Consider the following 19,809-nt stretch of genomic DNA (forward strand, 5'->3'; position numbering starts at 1 on the left):
AATGATATTGCCAGCTGCAGTTAACTAGAATTTAACTGTGGGAACATACTAGTTAGAACAAACCTTTCTTATTATTGTAGCTGTTGTCAGGAAGGTTTCTTGGATTTAGGATGGAATTTCAGTAAGATCTGGAAAAGGCTGGTTATTTAGGGGTTTTAAGCACCAGTTTATAGTCCTTCATATTCCATGTTCTGGGCTTTTTCAAGGCTGAGGAATTGAACTTGAATCTGCTACACTCAAGTTGTAATTTACATATGGAGTATAATAGGCGGAGAAATTCAGGTATTTCGGGTCTTTCTAAAAGAGGTGAGGTCATGAAACCCACAGTTCTTTTAGAAATAAACTATTTCTGAAAACGTCAAGCTTGAATTATTTGCACGCTGTTCCTAAGGGCTTTGTACTGTGTAAAGTGGCATATATTCTTAAAGTAGTACGCCTCACAGATTTTTTGTTTCTTTTTTTTAATGAATTTGGAGAGTGTTGTTAATATTTTTTTGGCATTTTCTGTTGTTTGTTAAAAATATTTTGGTTCTGTGGAAATTGACATATGAAACAATGTCTTATGTAGGTGACAGTGCACAAGAGGGACAGGGGTTTATTGATTGCTTGACAGGGGTTTATTCTCTGCTAGCAGCAGAATAGAGTGAAAAGCAGGTCTTCCATGTACACCTCAGCATGCTATCTATGTCAGTGTGGGCAGAAAAGGCAGATATTTTTTTTTTTCCTTGTCCTACACAGTTTTGCATTGCCTTAGTTAACTAGTCTGGGCAAGGTGGGGACTAAAGAGCTCGAGTTAGCTTCTGGTATTCATGATCTGACCTTGAAAAACGGGCTTTCTTTATGTAGGTGAGTTGGGTTTATGGTGTTCGTGCAGTTGCTGTTTACTGCAGAATCGTGTCATTTTTGTAATTTAATAAGCTACTGGTATTCTTTAGAGAAAAGTTTAGACTTTGGCGCTTCACGGAGTTACCACAGACACTCTAAGATATTAATAAAAAGTGATTGTAACTTGATTTAGTGACTTCGCCTTGGCTGAGCAGTAGTAATTGACCACATGATCAGTTATTGTGCACTCACACAATGTGTATTTAGTGTGCTCTACGCCCGCATTAGAAGAACAGGCACTACTTCAATCCCACTTCACAGTGTCCTTGAAAGGCCATTGCAGATGGTAGAATGCTAGCATGGAATAATTACAACAGCACTGAAGAAACTGAAGGCAGATCCTGAACTCCAGGCATTGTCGGTGGTGTTCCTGGTCACTTGAGGGCATGATTCTATTCACAAATGCTAGAAGCTGTAATAAAATCCAGCAGGAAAGGGTAAAAGAAGTGATATTTCCCCACTCTTCCATGCTTAACGAGTCTTTAGTCCTTAGAACTCTGAGGACATTCTTCATCCCCATCTTCATTTTATTTTCTCCTTCCCACACATACTTCAGTTACTCTCTTTCTCTGTGCCAATGTATTATCCTGTTTTAGAATAATTAGTATTATACATTAAGACAGAATAAAGCAAATAAAACCAAATTACTGATGTTTTTAGATACTTGATTCCAATTAGGTGAGCTTTTTACTAAGCTGGGGTCTGTTGGCTGGTGTCCTAGATTTGATTCCTCTAGTAAACTGTTACCCTTGGTTAAAGCAGGGTTAGCACCGTGGCAATGTGATCTATTTAAAATTCTAGTGTGAACTACACTAGCAGCTTTAAAGAGGAACTTATGCATGTACATAAAACGTCAGTCTGCTGAATCTATTGCAACTGCCTTAGGTTGCTATGTGCAACAGCTTTTATAAAAGATTGATCCAGGTATGTTTTCTGCAGTCTCTGTCCATCTTTAGTCAAGTACCCTCTATTGATGTGCAGAAGGAAAACACATCGAATTGAATTTGAATAAATTGAGGAAGTCTGTTGTCCCGAGGCAAAAGCAGTTTGATCTGGTGTAATTTTTACAAATAATTCTTCTATTCCAGTAGCCTGCTCTGAAATGACTCTGAAGTTTATTAGATTCCACACAACTTAATCTGCAACTTGTGTGCAGTTGACTCACTTGTTCAGCTGGAAACAACTAGGAAGTTTCTTCATAGTTACCCAACCGGTGGCAGCACATGTAAGGTCTCTGACAAAGCATTTCTAAATAGTGACTATGCTGGTGGTGTATTCGCTGCTTATTTGCCTTATGAAGCCATAGCTGAGCCTGAGCCTCACGTGGAGCAGACTTTGCATTTGGTGCCACAAAGGAATGCTTTGCTGATTCTGTTTACTCTCTTTGGGTTCAGGAACTAGGAATATGACTGAAAATCAATGGCTTTAAATCCCCACTGTTCATTTTAGTCCTGCGAACTTTAGGCAGTGACTAAAACCCTCTATGTCCCTTTTTAAGTAAAAGATAGTGGCATGAGGGGAGATCTTCACCATTACAGTTAGTATTCAGGAGCAGCTGTAGCTGCTGGTTGGAATGCTGCTTTACTACTCCTTCCCATGACAGGTCCCAAGCCTTGCTGTTCTGAAGGGCAGGTTTCATTGTACTTGCCCTGCCTGCTTGTCTGGTTCTTGTCCTTTACAGTACAATGTCTTGGTGTTTGTTGCTCATGTTGCTACTGGTGTTTTTTCCATGCACACCCAATGGGTGCCGCATTTCCTGTGGAAGCATTAGACAGTAGCTTCATGAAACTGGGCAAGGTGGTGGGTCTGGCTTGGACTGTAGCAAACTGTAGCTGGATGGCTATAATACAATCCTGTGTGACCCCAGTTAGAAGTGAGGTTCCAGGCTGCAAAGGGGTAACAAGTAGCATTCATGAAACACACTTCTTCCTCCAGTTTCATGCTTCTATGTTGTGGCCTTCTTTATAGTACTCTGTGGATTATGGGTTGATAGATGTCACTCTCCAGCTGTAAAGCTGCAGCAAACTTGGTCATGGCTGCTGGAGGGTTTAAACATTTGATTTTTCCAAATGTTAAATAGAATTGAGGTTAAGATAGGAAGATAGCTGATTGTAAGTAACCTGGGAAAGTTTCTCTCCTGTAGCTGGAGTTACTGTAAGTGTTCAAAGATCATCCTCAGTTTCCCTTGTCTCATGCTAGGGATGAATGTGGTGCTTGCACCTTCTCAGTCCTGCCAGAGAAGGTGGGTGACCTACAGTCCTTTCTTCATTTCCCTCCTCTTACTTCTTTGCCTTTCAAACATTAGGGTTTTACTGAAGGCGCTTTTTCACCTTTTATTCTGCAACAGTACTGTGGCTCAACAGCCTGTACAACGATTACTGATTCTCAGTTGGGGGTGATACTGTTTGCTCCTGTGTTCTTAGAGGCAAAAAGTTTTTTTGTTTTGGTCTTCATTGTGTTAGTTTATTTGTATCTTTATTTGAAGTTTGAAATTTCCTGTGTAATCTCAAACATTTTCATGTCCCAGGAGCAGTTATATGAGCATGGATTTACTTGTGGTAATGGAACAGCCTTGCAGAGCCAGCTAAAAAACAAGGGAAGATGAGGAGAAAGGAGATGAAACTTTCTTCTTCCTAGCCACCTAAAAGCCAGCTGTTAAGCAAGGGCAGTGTGTGATCCAGTATATGAAATACATTTTTATCTAAGGAAAAAATAATATGTATTGCAGATCTGGAGGAACATGGTTCTCAATTACTCCTACCTGTTAAAAAATATAAATATTTCCACTGTGAATCTTGCTACTCCTGTAACTCATTTAGAGAAATGGCAGCCTTTTATATGAGATAGTATTTTTGTCTGTGCTCCCTTCTTTTCTTTTTTTTCCTTTTTTTTTTTTCTTTGTAGACAGAGAGCTTCCATTGACTAGAAATGGAACAACTGTTTGGCTAGGTAAAAGCAAACATGAGCTGAGTCTTAAATAGTTCTCTCTGTAGGAATTCAGGTTAGGTCTTAATTGTTTCTCTGGCTCATCATTAACCGTGTCTGGCCTGTTCCTGAGCATGTGACAGACCTGAGAGTAGCCGAATAGCTTTCATCAGCTAATAGTTATGACATCTACATCAGGAATGCCACAAAGACAAGCGAAAAGTCTTCTTACTAATGCAGTATTGCTTCTTTCTAATATAAGACTAATTTTCCAGGTGGAAAAAGCGAGATTATTTTCTTTTGGATGTGAGATAGGAATTGGTTGGGGAGAATGCACTTTGCTTGCACAGTATCGTGTACCCTGATCCCTGCGCTGCCCGGTTCTTAGTGGGGACTTGCCTTCTGTGGTGGCTCATAGCCAGCCCACAGCTGGCAAGGTGCTGCTCCTGCAAAGTTGCAGTATGAAAGAGCTGTGGATCTGCATTATATGCAAACATCTACCCTGATCTTCAGTCTAGAAGTGGCTGCAGGAGATTGCATGCCTCTGATGGAGGCTGTTGCATATCCTGGTGACTGGTGCAGACCACCTGCATGCACACAGTGTGTGCCCTTCTGCAGCTCCTGAGCAAAGTCCAGCAGCTAGCTGTACATAGCCAAGGAACCTGAGTTAAAGTGTCAGACTTTGCACTGAAATGGATTAAAATCATGCACAAGATCCAGTCAGGCTCTGTTACAGGGTTGGTAATGCCCAGGAGGGACCTTTGGTAGTCATATTGCTGCTGTCTTTTAAAGCTCCTAGGGAAGTTAGAAGAATCGGGAAGAGTGAATACCTAAAGGGTGAGGTAACCTAGGAACCCATCAAAACTGTGCTCTGATCTTTGATGCCTCATTGTTACCAGTATGTTTATAGTGCAGAACTAGGACTTTGTGAGTTGGGCCTAAGCCTTTGGCTCTCCAGGACACTTGAGTACTACTGATGGATTGAGAGGCACCAAAGCAGCTGCCAGGTGCCTTGGCGTGTCAGCACGAACAACTTGTACAGGGGCAAAAAGTTGGTTATAAGGGAGGCAGTACCCTTATAAATACCCTGTCAGCAGTGAAGCTAGGAAATAAGGGATCTTTGCTTAATGAAAAGTAATCCCGGGTTTTCAGCAGGTTTGCTCTCTCCATTTCAGTGCCAAGATCCTCTTCCTGCTTGTTTCCCAAATGGGGCAGTAGAAGGAGCCAGGAGAGGTGTTTCTACAGTCTCTCCTTCAGGAGGAGAGACTAAAGCTACCCTGCTTTTCCCTCAAGGAAAGGAAGGGATATTGACTTTTATCTAAGAAGGTTTGAAGCTTTGAATCAAATTCTGCAAGATCTCTGTTCATACATGAGATGTAAGGTGCATACAAGACACCTTACATCTGTGGTCCAGGTGGTAATGTCTTATTGCCTATTTCAAGTTTTGTTTTTAGCAGTAAAGCTGTATGAGGTTTTGAGTCTGGACAAATGTCTGTGGTTTAGGTGGTTTTGTGATCATATGTATAATATTATATCAAATGTCTGAAGAAGTAGTAGCTAGAGTAAGAAATCTGTTAAAAAAATTATCCAACCAAAAGAACTAGAAGGCTAGAAAGAAATATATTTTTTATCCTGAATACAACTCAATCATGTTAATATGAAGTGTACTTCATATGAACAAAAGAATTAGAAGAGAAATGCTATTTTTTTCTGAATAATATCCTTATTGTGAAAGGTTAGGGTGGAAAATGCTAAATTACAGGAAGCCCAGAAAAATCTGTGCTTTGGGGTTTTTTTCCTTTAATTGATTTTATACTTTTTTTCACCTTGAGATTTGAAACCCTATTAGCATTTTGTGATGCTGATGCAGACTTAATAGACTTCTTGGTAAAATGTATTCTAATATGCTGCGTTCTTGAATCCTGACCTGAGCTGGGATGAACTTCCCTCGGTTTGGAATTGTATGACTGACCAGCTATGCGGTGCTGGCTTTTAATTTCCCCTCCATTATCTACTTGTGTTCAGTTTTAGAAGACGGATGTGATCGAACTGGGAATGCAAATATTATAAGTATAGGCTTTGTTTCAGAGAATTAAAACAAACTCCTGTATTTTCTTTATTTGCAGTTAAATAATACATCTCTAGGTGGCGGTAGGACACACTGGTATTTTTTCTGTCTGCAAAACAGCCGTTGACAGAGTGCTTGCCGTTTGTTTTGCGTTGGGGGCTTTTTTTGTTGGTTTTGGGGTTTTGGTTGGTTGGTTCTTTTTAACTTTCCCTGTAAAAGTACATACAGAATCACTGAGCTCTTTGGCTCTTGAATTAGAGGGGAGAGTGCCTTGGAACAAACAAAGGATAATTTGTGTTCAGTTTTATAGATACTAGACTCATAGGGACCTCAGGGATCATCTGGTCCAACCTTTCTAGGCAAAGCATGGCCTAGACTAGATGTCCCAGCACTCTGTCCAGCTGAATCTTAAAAGTGTCCAGTGCTGGGTAATCCACCACTTCCCTGGGGAGATTATTCCAGTGGCGGATTGTTCTCACTGTGAAAAATTTTCCTCTTGTGTCCAGTCAGAATCTTCCCAGGAGTAACTTGTGCCCATCACCCCTCATCTTTTCCATGTGACTCCTTGGAAAAAGGGAGTCTCCATCTTCTTTTTAGCCACCCTTTTAAAAATGATGGTAAGGTCTCTCCTGAGCCTTCTTTTCTCTAGGCTGAATAAACCCAGCTGTCTCCGCCACTGTTGAAGATAATACCAGCCAGTTATCTTCTTTTTTTGTTAAAACTGCATTACACTGAACATAAAAAGAAAGCTGAATTGCCCAAAGTCTGTGTTTATCATTACTTGTGACCAGCGCTAGGTGCCCAGGAGAAGTGTCGTGGGCCACACAGTTCCGCGGTCCCGTCAGGCAGGAGCCCTCCACCACACAAGGAAGAGCTGGTGCTTGTGGCAGGGGGCAACTGTAGGGAAAATTCCAAAGTTTTCACTGGTGATTTGCTGCTTTTCAACTTAATTAAAATACACGCTGTGTGAAACCCATGTGACACTGCTGTTCCCTTCAGTAATTCTTTCAGTAGCTTGTGTCCCCTCAATTTCCCCAAAGAAATCTGAAGTATGTGATTTTTATCTCATGAAAAACTTAGGTACTAACTTTACCCTTTTTCTGATATTTTCAATTGCCAGGGTGTGTTCAGAAGGAATTTGCTATAGCAGTTGTTGATGACATTGGGACGTTGTGTAAAGCAGTGTAGAAAATCCAATATTATCTAATTCACTGGAGAGTTGTTATGAAACAAAAATTAGAATTAATAGTATTACTAAAAATTTGCTAAGGAATTCTGGTTCTATCTATATGCTTAACAGGGGACACGGGTAACTTCCTTATTAAGTTCTGTCTGTTACAGATCTCTTCCACAGTGTATGGAAAAATACTTAGTTATTTTGTCTGGGGTTTTTTGTTTGTTTGTTTTAAGGTTTTCCTCATTGCTTAGAGATGCCTTTTACTGTAATTTAACTGTGTTTAGGAAAAAAATATAAACTCAGGATCCCACATAATAACAGACCATCATATTTTCTACCGACTGTGGTATACCAGTCTGCCTGGAGAGGGCCACAGAAATACAAGGAAGACAAGTCTACTCCTAGCTGAGGTCAAGCAAAAAGAAATTATTTTGCATATGTATTCTTTTGTTTTAGAACATATGAAGGTGTTAAATCAAGGTGAAACACATAGAGGATATTAGTTTTGCAGTGTGATAAACTGCATATCCTTGAAGTGTCTGGCTTTTTCCTTGCTTTCTCATGTGACAGTTAAATATATTAAGCTGAAAATAAGACTCAGATGATGTGCCACTTCTTGCAGTTCAAAACTAATATATTTTATGAAATACACTGAAAAATCATTGGTGATTTGTATTGCACATTTAAAACTGTAACGATTTCAAGATTATAGTTTAAACCTGGACACAGGTTTAAATTTTTTTATGTACTGTAAGCCCCTAAATCCTTTGTTGCTGTCTCTTCATCAGTGCACTGATTCTGAAAGATTTGTGTATGATAATCTCATGGCAGTCTTTAATGTGGCTTTCCAAAATTACATGTGCAAAATATGATTAAACCAGAATAAGAATTGTGCTGCTTATTTTAAAAATTAATTTTAAAAGGCCTGATTTATACTTATTATAATTATAATTTAACTGTTCTTTAAATTGTCTGTTTCTGCCTAGACACTTGAATACATTCATATTCTTTCTAAGAAGCCGTGGGCTTATGATTGGGCAAAAATCATTCACTAGTTGTTGTGGGACTTGTTAAGTGGAGTCTTTGTAGTAGGTTGAAAAACTTCTGTGTATCGGGTTCTGTCAACTTTTTTGTCTTTAGACTTGTCAAGCAAAAATGCATAAAATTAAGTGGGGAATTGTCCATGCCCCATTAAAATTGCTCTTCCTCTTCACAAACAGCTGCTGAAATACAAAGAATACTACATCAGCTTGGAACACCACAGGACACGCCTGAGTTGAGGCAACAGCTGTGAGTACTTCACATGAAAACGTTTAATTTCATTGCATTGTAAACAGTCTCCTGGTAGGTGTTGAGGTGGGGTTTTTTTTTTGTTAGGCACAGTGCTTGATCTTGCCGAGAAAGGCGAGGATAGAGAAATACTTGAAACTTAAATGTCGAGATGTGTCTTTTAAAATTAACCTTGGATAGTCTGTAAACTAGAGTCAGCTGTTTTGCCCATGTACACTGCCTGCAGTATCAATACATGTGTAAAACCTATGCTGTATGTCAGCCAAGGGGAAGTGGCAGGACAATATCACTGTTTAAAAAACAAACACCCGTACCCTCTACTCCAGCCAACTCTTCAAATCTGTCTAAGTTTCACAAGGTAATGATTATATTGGGGAGGGGGGGTTGTGAGAGCCGATACTTGGGGAGAGAAGGGAATGTCTTTCTCGTGATGAAAGCTACGGTAAGGGATAGTGTTACAAAATAAACATGTAACAGAAATACTAAAATAACAGAAGTGAAATAAGGCTCCAAGGCAGATGCTGTGTTGTAGTTCAGTCACCTGAAGGTGGACTTACATTGGTATGCCACTAGCAGAGATAGTCAGCTGCTCTCCCCTTCTCTTCATGGTCTAATGAACCGGTATGATTTTTTCCGTTAAACTCCTTTACCATATTAATATCAGGATCATAAATGCACATAAGTGACATGTCGTGCTAACCCTGTGGGTGAGAAAGTTGGCAGTTTTCAGTGTGGTTAGTGCTGAACTGTGGCCACTGAATAGTAGTAGGAGGTGTGTATTGGACCACATTCATTTTGTGTGAACAGCCAAATTGCTTTGTAATAGCCCAAGTTTAGGGCCCATAACATTAGTCAAGTGCAATCCACCATGGATATCCTAGTGAAGACTCTGAATAGGTGAAGATCAACATGCACAGTTTATGCGATAACCGGACAGAATCTAGGCATAAATTCACAACTAGACAGGACAGAAACTGTTGTGAAAGACATATTCCAGTCCCTTTATGGAAGTAACATATATAGTAAGCTTCCTTGAGTTTTTATCTGTCCCTTTTTTACTTGGATATTTGGCCTTTCCTTTCACATTGGTACATATCTGAAGAGTTATTTGGTTATTTTAATATTTCTATTGATTGTTTGCTAATAGCTTTTCAGATAAAACCTTTTTATGTACACTGGGGAGGAGGATGCAAAAGCAGATAAAGAATTTGAGTTGCTCCAAGAAATAAATGTGAAGATTGGTAAAGGAGTGTGTGATAACATCAAAAGCAAAGAGACAAAAAAAAAAAAGGCAATGCTATTGAAGACAGGCTTCTTTTTAACCACTATTAAAGCTATTAGTAAATAATGAAGTCTTCAGCTAAGTTCACAGCTATTGTATCATGGGAGAATATAGATCTCTTTCGTTAAGCTTTCATGGTGTTTTCTGTAGTTATTCTGAACTTGGAAATGACCAGGTGTTTCCAACTATTGATAGCCTCAAAAGGACTATGAAAGCATGTTTTAAACAGTGAGTAATGATGCTGTCACACTGAGGAACACACCTTCTTAATCATCTGTCCCACCTGGAATCCGTGATGTCACACCTTTACAGTGAAGAACAGAGTAAAGATGGCTTTGTGCACTTTAAAAGCAGTGTTTAGTACTGCTGTGTTTCTAAGGATCAGTGAAATTCAAACGAAGTAAGCCAATGGTCTCTAATGAAACTTTGCATTTGGTTTTAGGCAGCAGAAGCAGCAATACACCAACCAGCTTGCCAAAGAAACTGACAAACACATTAAAGAATTCGGATCATTGCCTGCAACAAGTGAACAGGTATAAAACCAAAGAGCATGCCTTGTTTGACTATCATGTCGGCTCATGTAGAGTATTTGAGTGACTTCAGTTCTGCATGCCTATTTTTGTGCTCCTCACCAGGCTTTCAAAGCATTGCTTAGTTAGTCAACATATTTGCAGAACAGGGACACTGTTGCAGTCTGTACTTGTCCCAAAGTTGTTTTTGTGTATCAGGAATGAGGTAGTTTGCCTGAAATGGTAGGAATCGAGGCAGTGCGCTGTGCTTGTGATTTCAGGTAGCTGGGCACCTTGTAATCTGTTGCAGGTATGCTGACTCTGTGGGCACTCTGACTGCTTCCAGGGTCAAGGAATCAGGGCAGGTGGCCAGTCCTGTTAACCCACTGCCCAAATAATTTGATTATGCACAGTACATATATCACTCAGGTCAGCATATGTGCTATGTCTTGTGCACAGGCTTTTTGTTTTTTAAGAGGGGTGAGCAGGAGTTGTTACTAAAACAATGTGTAAAGTCTTTAAACTGCTGCTGTCTCAGGTCTGTGTAAAATCTCATCAGGAGGTAACGTGAAGTGGCTGTTGTCATTAGCACACTCCTGTCTGCCACTGTATGGTTTCATATCCTTGCAAAATCTGTCGCTTAAATAAGGGAAGAGCAACAGCATCCCAGAAAACGTGTTCAGGTTATTGTCATTCAAACAATTTGCCTGGTCAGTGGCTGGTTACCAAGGAGCCTTTAGGAAAATGAATTGCCTTGAAATGCTGAATTCAAATGGCAGGCCACAATCCATGTACGCCCATCCTGTCAAACTGTAACCTTCTAACAGAGGTGTTAAAACTTGGTCTTGGTGTATAACCTCTAGTTCAGACAAAGCATGTTTGGGTTTATTATTTAATTTTTCTTTATGGTTTCTGTATCTTGGAGCTGGAAAGCTGGTGGTGAGATGTTTACTGCTTGCTTTTACTCCTTTTATCATGAGCATCTTCATCAAAGCTACCTCCTGATGAAATGCATAAAGAACAGATTGCTGAACGGCAAATTATAGCCTCTCAGAAATGTGGAAGGAAGGGTCGATGCCTTTAGGGATATATGGTGGAGGCTCTCCTAAGTGCCCAGTATTTCTCTTCCCTTCCCTACATTCTTAGAAAAGAATAATAATTAAAAAAAAGCCCGAAAGATTAGAACAGGTATTTTTGTACCAATTCTTAAGCACTTCAGGGGACATGTGAACCCGCTTCTGGATGCAGCTTAATATGTATTTCCAGCATTTATGTAAAATACATGTGAAGTGCCATGTTCTTTCTTTCCTGCACCCTTCCCCCCATTCAGTCACCTTTGCATATTTTAGCATCCACAGGATCAAAACATTTCACGCTAAAACAGTAGGTTTTATAATCAGCAGATAATAAGGAAGGTAGAAGCTTTCTTGTTCCTGCCCATTTGTCATTTCCAGCTGTTAAAATAAAAATGTTGGTTTCCTCTTTAAATGCCTCAAATTGTGATCTCAGAGGGAAGGTTCGTCCATGCAGCTGCAAATGGTTTTGTAGACAGCTTTCCCTTACACCTATTTAGAAAAACAAACAAGAATATATAGCTTAGCATTGAGCAGCCTGGAAATGTCAGAGCCTTGAAAAGCCTGAGCTCATTTGACTTGGTAAAACTTTTTCTCCTATAGCGTCAAAGAAAAATACAGAAAGACCGTCTTGTTGGGGAGTTCACCACAGCACTAACAAATTTCCAAAGACTCCAAAGGCAAGCTGCTGAGAAAGAAAAAGACTTTGTAGCCAGAGTAAGAGCCAGCTCAAGGGTATCTGTAAGTATCGGAAAATGTGCCGTTATACTCTGTTTACAATGATGTTGGTGTTCTACATCAAACTTGCATCCCCAACGCTATTTACAAAAGCTCATATCTGACTCCAAATACTGCAGAATGCGTGCTGTGTGTGATTTTGTAGTAAAGGCTGAAATAAGTTGTAATAACACCCCCAGCTTCCCCAATAACTGTTATTTTTTTTCCTTGCCTTTGTTACACAAAGCATGAACTGTCCCCAGGTTCATGCTGTAATCTTGAAAAAGCAGGTTTTATCAGATTTTAAAATGCTTTTGCTGGACCTTTAGATATCAACATATTTTTCCTACAGGGAAGAATCACTTGCCAGATTTCTATGCAGTAATAAAGTGGAGAAATCTGAGGAGCTTGAGATGTTGAGCTTTTCCTTGTTAGCATATCAATTTTGCCTTTTCACGCCGTGCCAAATACACATTGCTGTACTTATAAATTTTAGCAGGCAGTTGCTGAGCTGAATGGTTTTGCTTGTATTTCAGCTTTATGCATGCATAAAGCAAAATCAGGATGAGAACATGTTAAATCATGTTTCAGTAAGAAGTTGACTTACTATAAACCTTGTAATATTGACTCATTGTAGAAATGCTGACAGTGCTCTTTTCAGGGCCATAATGTTTTATTTATACTTTTAAACACTGATCATGTAGGGCGGTGCTCCTGAAGATACCTACAAAGAAGGAACACTTGTCTCTTGGGAGAGGTAGGCTGAATTTCTTAATAAGTCTTGACCTAGCTCAGAATAATAAATGGCCTGCAGAGAAGCCAGCTGCCAATTTAGTTTTAAATTATTTCTTCTGATCAATCGCTTTTTTCTAGAGGGAATTGGGATAGGTTGTTCACTTGGGCTTTCTTCCGTAAGGCAAGTGTAGAGAAGAGGCTTTGGTGTGATAGATGGGAAGAAAAAGAATGGTTCACATCTCCCCTTTTTTCCCCATGCTTCAGCTTTAGTCATCTCCTTAAGCTGTCCTAAGTCTTATATTTGGGCTGAGACCCAAACTTAGGTAGGCAGAGTCCACCCTGTGAATAGAGCAAAACTGTTAGGTTGTGATAAGTGTTAACCGGGAACTCCCATTGCTTTCATACTCTCGGAGAACTGCTTCTCAATCTCAGATTCTTTTTTGTTGGCTAGTTTCGTTTTCCCTCAGATGGATGTAAACTTTGCCTTTGTATTTATACTTGGAATTTCCAGCTAGCTAGCTGAATGCTGTGTACAGCATTGCTACAGTGGCAGTTTCCTACACCAAAGGGGTGAGTTAGATCCTTTTTTTTTTTTTCCCCTTGTTAGCTAGACAGGCAAGGGTAAAAATGCACATTTTGTTAACCGATAATGTAAAGTATGTGCCTATGTACTTACCTGTCATTTTATTCTTCTGCGTGGTTTTTCACCATGCCTATTCTGTTCTGGGTGGGGATTTTTTTGTTTGATAGTCAACCCCAGGCACAAGTGCAAGATGAAGAAATCACAGAAGATGATCTCCGTCTTATTCAGGAGCGGGAATCTTCCATCAGGCAGCTTGAGGTAAGTACAAGTGCTTTTACAGCAGAATATGCTTTTAATGTTTCCAAAGTAAAAAACGTTTTATAGTGGCATGAGCACTAATTACAGACATAAATCTTGTGGAGTTAGGATTTGTTCGTGGGTGCATATTTTTTCCTTCAAAACTACAAATATCGCCTTTAGATGTGAAATGTGCATTAGAACTCTTCTGTTTGAAAGCTGTGTTGCGATACGGTGTTTAACTCCAGCGGTTCAGGTATGGAATAAGGCAGTGCTCATGTGATGGGAAAAAAAAAAACCCACATAATTTTTTTTCAGCAGAGTGGTCATATCGCACAACCTTTTTAAACAGTGAATACAAATGTAGCAAAATTATGCCTTTCCTCTCAGGAATTCCTGATGTATTGTTCAACATCTTCATTTCGTAAGCAGCTTTTCTGAAGACTCTTGGAAATACAGAGATACTCTGTTTCATTCAAACTTCTGTAATTAAGGGCTTGTCAAAAAGTTTAAAACATTTAAAAACAAGATGTAAGCTACACAAAAAACTTGTCATGTGGGATGAAATACTGATAGCAAGAGGCTTCTGTGAAGGCAAAATGGATTTTTCCAGCCAGTCTGGAAAAATCCATCTCCACCATCAATAAGAAAGGTGCTGGAACTAGAGTTTGTCAGGAAGTCTTGCTCATGCATGTGGTAAAATCCATAATATCTATAAATTTTTCAGTAATCTCTTCCTTGTCACCCATACTTTAATTTACAGTGAATTGAACTAAACGTTTATCAGTCATTAGTTAAGAAGAGATCATACGGACAGTAACATGGCATCTATCACTTCATTATAACCAGGTAGTAATAGGATAATGTAATATAGGTGCAATAGCCTGGCCACATTATATAGGTAATTTCTGTAAATTGGGGTGCTTACAAAATTTGGATGTGTTTAGTTCAATAGGTGTACTAAAACTAACACAAAATACTTTCTGCACATGCCTTTATTAATTTGTCTTAAATGGGTAGCTTTTAAGCAAAGTTGTCCTGAGCCTTTCCCTTCAGTTAAACTAATACAAGTATGTGTGTAGCCAAGCCCTCAGCAATGAGAGGTCCCATTTTAGATGTGAAGTGTACTTTGTGCACATATTTATCATCAGGTAGTTTGATTATGGTAAACTTGATCTCATAGTACCAAAAAGACTTCCAAGTAAACATTTTTTATCCTTTAGTGTAAAAAGTCCTGGATATGTACTCAGGAGGAGGAGGAGCTGCATTTGTATCTAAATGTACAGAGATATTAGAGTATGTTATGTCAATTAATGCAATGATTGTTTCCATGCAGGCAGATATTATGGACATCAATGAAATTTTTAAAGATCTAGGAATGATGATCCATGAACAAGGTGATGTGATAGGTAAGTCCAATTGAAACATTCTCTGAAATTTTTTTATTCTGTTTCTCTGGAGAGCACCAGTGTAGAACTTCCTTTTGCTGGAAAAGTTCCTCTAATGAGAATATCAATGCTAAAGCAAATCAGGTGCAACCTAGTAACGGGTAAACTGACTGAGGTGACTGGGAATATGCTAAGAAAGTGTGTTTAAAGTGTTTTTTAAATAATTATGTAGTTTTTCATGTATATAAAGTGTCCTTAAGAGCAGATTTTTGAACTGTTTGTACCTAAAATTGGAGTTCATGTCAGCAGTTTTACTGTATTAACTAATGATAGAAGTGTGCAGATTCAGCAAGGTTCCTGCTTTGCCCTCCATGCAGGCAGGTTTATTCTTTTAAAGAAATGTGATTGGAAAATATGTTTTCTGTGTCCGCTGTTCAGCCATGCTGCTATGTCCAGCATACATTTAAGGCTTTTTCTATCACTTTAGCCCATAATCTGTTCATATTTTTCCAGGATAAAAAAAAACCTAAATCTGTGTCAGTATGATAGAATACCAAATTAGAGTCATGCCTCATGGGCTATTCTGTGTGTCCGTTTCCTCTGATTTCATATGCTCTAGGACTTCTTTAATCTGAGCAGAGGGTAGTCAGTAGGAAGTTGGAGGACAAGTGAAAATGGGGGGGTTTAAAATATAAAGAAAAAAAGTAGAAGTACTGAAAGTTTCTACCTCATAAGTATAGCGTGGGACAAACTTCCATAAATCAAGGTACAAAACTGTGTACTGATGAAGACACCAGCAGTTGGGGGGCAGCTGTTACAGGTGCTCTCAAGTGTATTTCAGCATTCCAAACCTTTGGCTGGGTTATGACTGACCAAAACTTTTAACTCTTCCCATTTAAAATAAAGACAGCATAGAAGCCAATGTGGAAAATGCAGATGTACATGTGCAGCAAGCAAACCAGCAGCTGTCAAGAGCAGCAGACTACCAGGTAATGTCAGTGCCAACTGCAAGTTCTGTGTAACTGTCCTTTCTCAGTAGTCTTGACTTCCACTTTCTTCTGCAGTTTAGATTTCCTCAAGGCTTGGAGACTTACTTAAAGGTTTATGTTAGACTACCATGGTATTGTGTTAGACTACTATGGTACTTCTGGGCCACTATAAAACAAAAGTCAGTGACCTCTGAAAGCTTTTCCTGTAAAATTAGCCAGGCTGTTTCAGAGCACCTGGAGTTATAGCTTTGTTTAAAAAATAAGTCAAAACCAACCAAACAAACCCCCCCAAACAAACAAACCCCTCCTTTTATAGCTCAAGAAATAAACGGTTCCTGTATGTGGAGAGCAAGCTTCTAAAGATAACTGGAGGACTAGGGAAGATAGGCAGGGAAGTCTTCTGAAGAAGCTGCCAGTTAGTACTGATTTTTGCTGCCTAAAATCTTCTCAAAGCCGTATATATCCAGCTTCTGTTAATTGCTACCCTGATGTTAAAAACCTGTTTCAAAATCTCCAACTTTTTTCTTTTTTTAAAGTCTTTTAAATACCTTTAAATGCCACTTCTGTATAACGTTTTTGGAACTTATTAGAAATAATCTTATTAGTAGTAAATCTTCCCTCTTAAGTCAGAGTTAGTCCTTGGACTTTTTTCTCTCCTCCCCCCCCCCCCCCCGCCCTTTTAAATCCTCTAATGTGTTAGCATCAGCCAGCACAGTGAATCAATGGCAAAATATCTGAAGGATTGCCTGCTGATTTCAGAAGTGAGAGAGGGAAAGGAGTGGATTCATCCTTGAACTGTATTCTAGGTGGCAGTAACTGGCACATTAAGTATGGTGGTTGGCTCCTATCACGGTACTAACAAAGTTCAGGAAAAAAACCCCAGGCAGAAGAACCTCTGCCAAGTAGAGCAAAGCCTGGCTTTGCTTCTGCAGCTGTGGCCTGGAATCCCAAGATTTGAGTGTTTGTTACCCCTTGGCTATCAGCAAAAGCCTGTGAAACCCACTTGTAATTTCCTTTCCTGCTGTGAAGGAAACCTTTGGATTCCATAAACTTTAGATAAAGGATGACAGGCTGCTGCTAGTCTTGGGTGCTCTGGTATCTCAATTTACAGACCTGTATGGGTTGGTTGGTTGGTTTGTTTTTCTTTTTGTGTGTGTGTTAGGGTTTTTTTGAGAGCATGTTGCACTTGACAAAAACAACTTTGAAATAACTCTGTCTGTAATAAAAAGCCAATCTTCCAGAAGTCTAAAACTGCAGTCTGTTGTCTCCTTCTGCATATACATTAATAGTCTTTAAATTATTTTTTTTCTAACAGACCATTTCTACCTCCTCTACTGTGCAGATTGGCTGTTTTCCTCTATTATGTGGTCACCTGCTCTCTCACGTTTTCTTTCCATCAGTGTTCTAATTATATCCATTTATTACGTTACTGCATTCTCTTTCATTAGTTTATTATGTATGCCAGAAAATACCACTGAAATAATTTTCTTGAATTATGTAGCCATAAAAGTAAGTTGTGGATAACTTTGCTCTTTTTTTTTCTTGAACAACTTTATATGGCTCATTAGTAAGGACACAATTTAGTTAGGTTGCTCAAGCAGTAGGACCTTAAAAGCATTTGAATGATCTTCTGATGTGGTGGTGCAGTTTTCAATCAACTTGGGTTTTTTGTTTTTTTGCTCTATTGGCAGCAAAGATCCCGAAAGAAGATGTGCATCCTCATTGTTATACTTGCTGTTGGAGTATTTCTTCTTGGAATCATTATATGGTTAGCTACGAGTAAGTAGCGTTTCTCTGGAGAAAGCGTTGTAATTGGTATTTAAATTATGAAAGGAAATTCCGAGTCATGGTTTGTTCATCATGAAGCTGAATTAAAAACATAGTCCTGTACTTCATCACACTCACTTTTTTTGTAAGACTTTTTGTTTTAGCATGAGAAGTAACATTCTCAGTACTACCATCAGTATAACTGCCTGCCCTCTTGGATGTGGGTGCTGTCTTACCAGAAAAAAACGAAGTCATAAACTGTTCCGTTAACTTAAACATAAAAACCTCTTAAGGTTTAGGGGGCTGATCAAAATCCTGATACTTTGTTTTGATGGGGCAGGCAATTATCTTTTGGGATATTGCTAAATGTTGCTGCCAAAACAAACTCCTGAATTGTTGCTTGAGGCAACGAATTCACGTCTCAGAATTTATTTTTAAGTTAGAAATGTCTTTCTAGCTCACTTTCCATCCTACTCACATGCCCATTTGATATGGGTGGTTCAAAAATAAGATGTAGGTTGCTGAAGTTGGTGTGATATCTCTTTTGTAACTGAAGCCTTTGAATTAAACCTTCAGTTTGCCTGAAATCTTTTAGATGCTTTATTTATCTCTGTACCTGTCATTGAGCATGTTTATGCCTGGAAGCCTCCTGCAAGGGTAGGTAGGGTGGATGATGTAATCATGTGGATTTTTTGTTTCAGTTCTTGCATTAAGAAATATTGTGGTTTATGTGCACACGTCTGGTACCTTTGCATCTGAAGTGTGCATCAATGAGCTTGGCTACATGAAAATAAACTCTGTGAATTCTTAGGCTTACTGGGAAGAATAGAAGTTCCCAGCTTCCTAACTGCACTTGAATGTCACTGTTCTGAAACTGCTGTGATTCGGTTTCTGTGAACAGATCCAAAGTAGTATGTGAGGTCTTTCATACAGCTGAAGAAAAGCAGTTTACAAGTTCAATTCCAAGTTCAAGAGTGGTATTTGAAATGAAGTTGAAATCAATTGAACTGATTCAAACCATTTAAGACATTTGATGCGTATAGCCGTTAAAATGTCCTTTTTCCTTTTGTGCCATTTTGTACTAATATATTTAAAAATGTAACAACACTTTTATGCCAATTAACCTATTTGCCTTTTTAAGTGATCTTGATGAACTAATCTGAAAAGTGTACAGAAGAAAAAGTCACTTAATCAGTATTTTATAAAGTTCTTGTACACCAGGCTGATAGAGAATGCACTGTTTACATGGTGAGATATGAAATATTATTTGGGAACAATCTAACTGTAAGCATAAATGGACTTCAGAATTGTAACCATGAAGCCAAAATAAAGGTCTTTTAAAGGGTATGTTTTCTAGTAGTTCCTTTTTTTTGGAATCTGTCTTTACAAGCACAGTTGTTGTCTTTGCCTTTATGTAAATGACTGAAACTTCTCCAAACAACTCCAGAGAGCTTCAGCTCTGCTGGCTGATCAGCCCAGAGGGACCTCTGTCCCTGTGCTGCCCTTCACATGGTGAATGAAAATGCTCCTGGATCTTGCATTCCCACCTGAGGCCAGTCTCAGGAGGAAAGCTCCTGCGTGGGTGCTGCGGGTAGACTGTTCCTAGCTCTTCTTTGGCATAGCATGAAACTTTTGAGAAATGGGAATCCATGGTGCAGGAAGGAGGCTTGTGCTGTATTTGGATTCCAAAAGCAATGGAGGAAAAATAAGTCCTGTGAAGCTGCATGATCATGTTCTATGTAATGTGGAAAAAATCTCGGAGATTGAAAGGGGAATTGAGGTTCCAGTATGGGCTCTTGTGTGTTGAGATCCCAGCTACTATGTTCCTGTGTCTGCCTTTGTGCTGAGAGTGAAGCTGGGACTCTATATACCCTTACTTGTTGAATAACTGTAAGATATGCTTCGGGCCACTGCCCGCCATAGTTAGGCTGGCGCTATTGATGCTAATACCTTTTTTTGTTTCCAAACTACACTAGTCTAAGCTAGAAGAGCAGTCAGCATTTTGGTTGAGTAGCTTTCTTACCAGTGAACTGTCTAAAACTGTCTTTGAAAGCTTCCTGACTTCAATGTTTAACAAACTCTTTATAATATTGTACACCGGCACAAGGGAATGGCCTGATCCTATTTGCTCAGGTGATCCTTTTCACTGTTGCAATACCTGATACCTGTTTCTGTCAGTGACTG

At 39.2% G+C, this 19,809-nt stretch overlaps 1 protein-coding gene across 1 annotated transcript in view; it reads left to right on the plus strand.

The window, feature by feature from the left end:
* The window catches only part of STX7 (syntaxin 7), a 32,129-nt gene extending 13,157 nt beyond the window's left edge, over positions 1-18,972 (plus strand). Inside the window, exons 3-10 of the mRNA XM_030490016.1 lie at positions 8,276-8,345; positions 10,070-10,160; positions 11,813-11,950; positions 12,631-12,683; positions 13,412-13,502; positions 14,818-14,890; positions 15,776-15,858; positions 17,550-18,972. Coding sequence (XP_030345876.1) covers positions 8,276-8,345; positions 10,070-10,160; positions 11,813-11,950; positions 12,631-12,683; positions 13,412-13,502; positions 14,818-14,890; positions 15,776-15,858; positions 17,550-17,645 — 695 coding nt within the window. The 3' untranslated portion in view covers positions 17,646-18,972. The remainder of the gene's footprint in view (positions 1-8,275; positions 8,346-10,069; positions 10,161-11,812; positions 11,951-12,630; positions 12,684-13,411; positions 13,503-14,817; positions 14,891-15,775; positions 15,859-17,549) is intronic.
* The last annotated feature ends 837 nt before the right edge of the window (positions 18,973-19,809 follow it).

Source organism: Strigops habroptila, chromosome 6, assembly GCF_004027225.2.
Source record: "Strigops habroptila isolate Jane chromosome 6, bStrHab1.2.pri, whole genome shotgun sequence".
In the NCBI taxonomy this organism is placed as follows: domain Eukaryota; kingdom Metazoa; phylum Chordata; class Aves; order Psittaciformes; family Psittacidae; genus Strigops; species Strigops habroptila.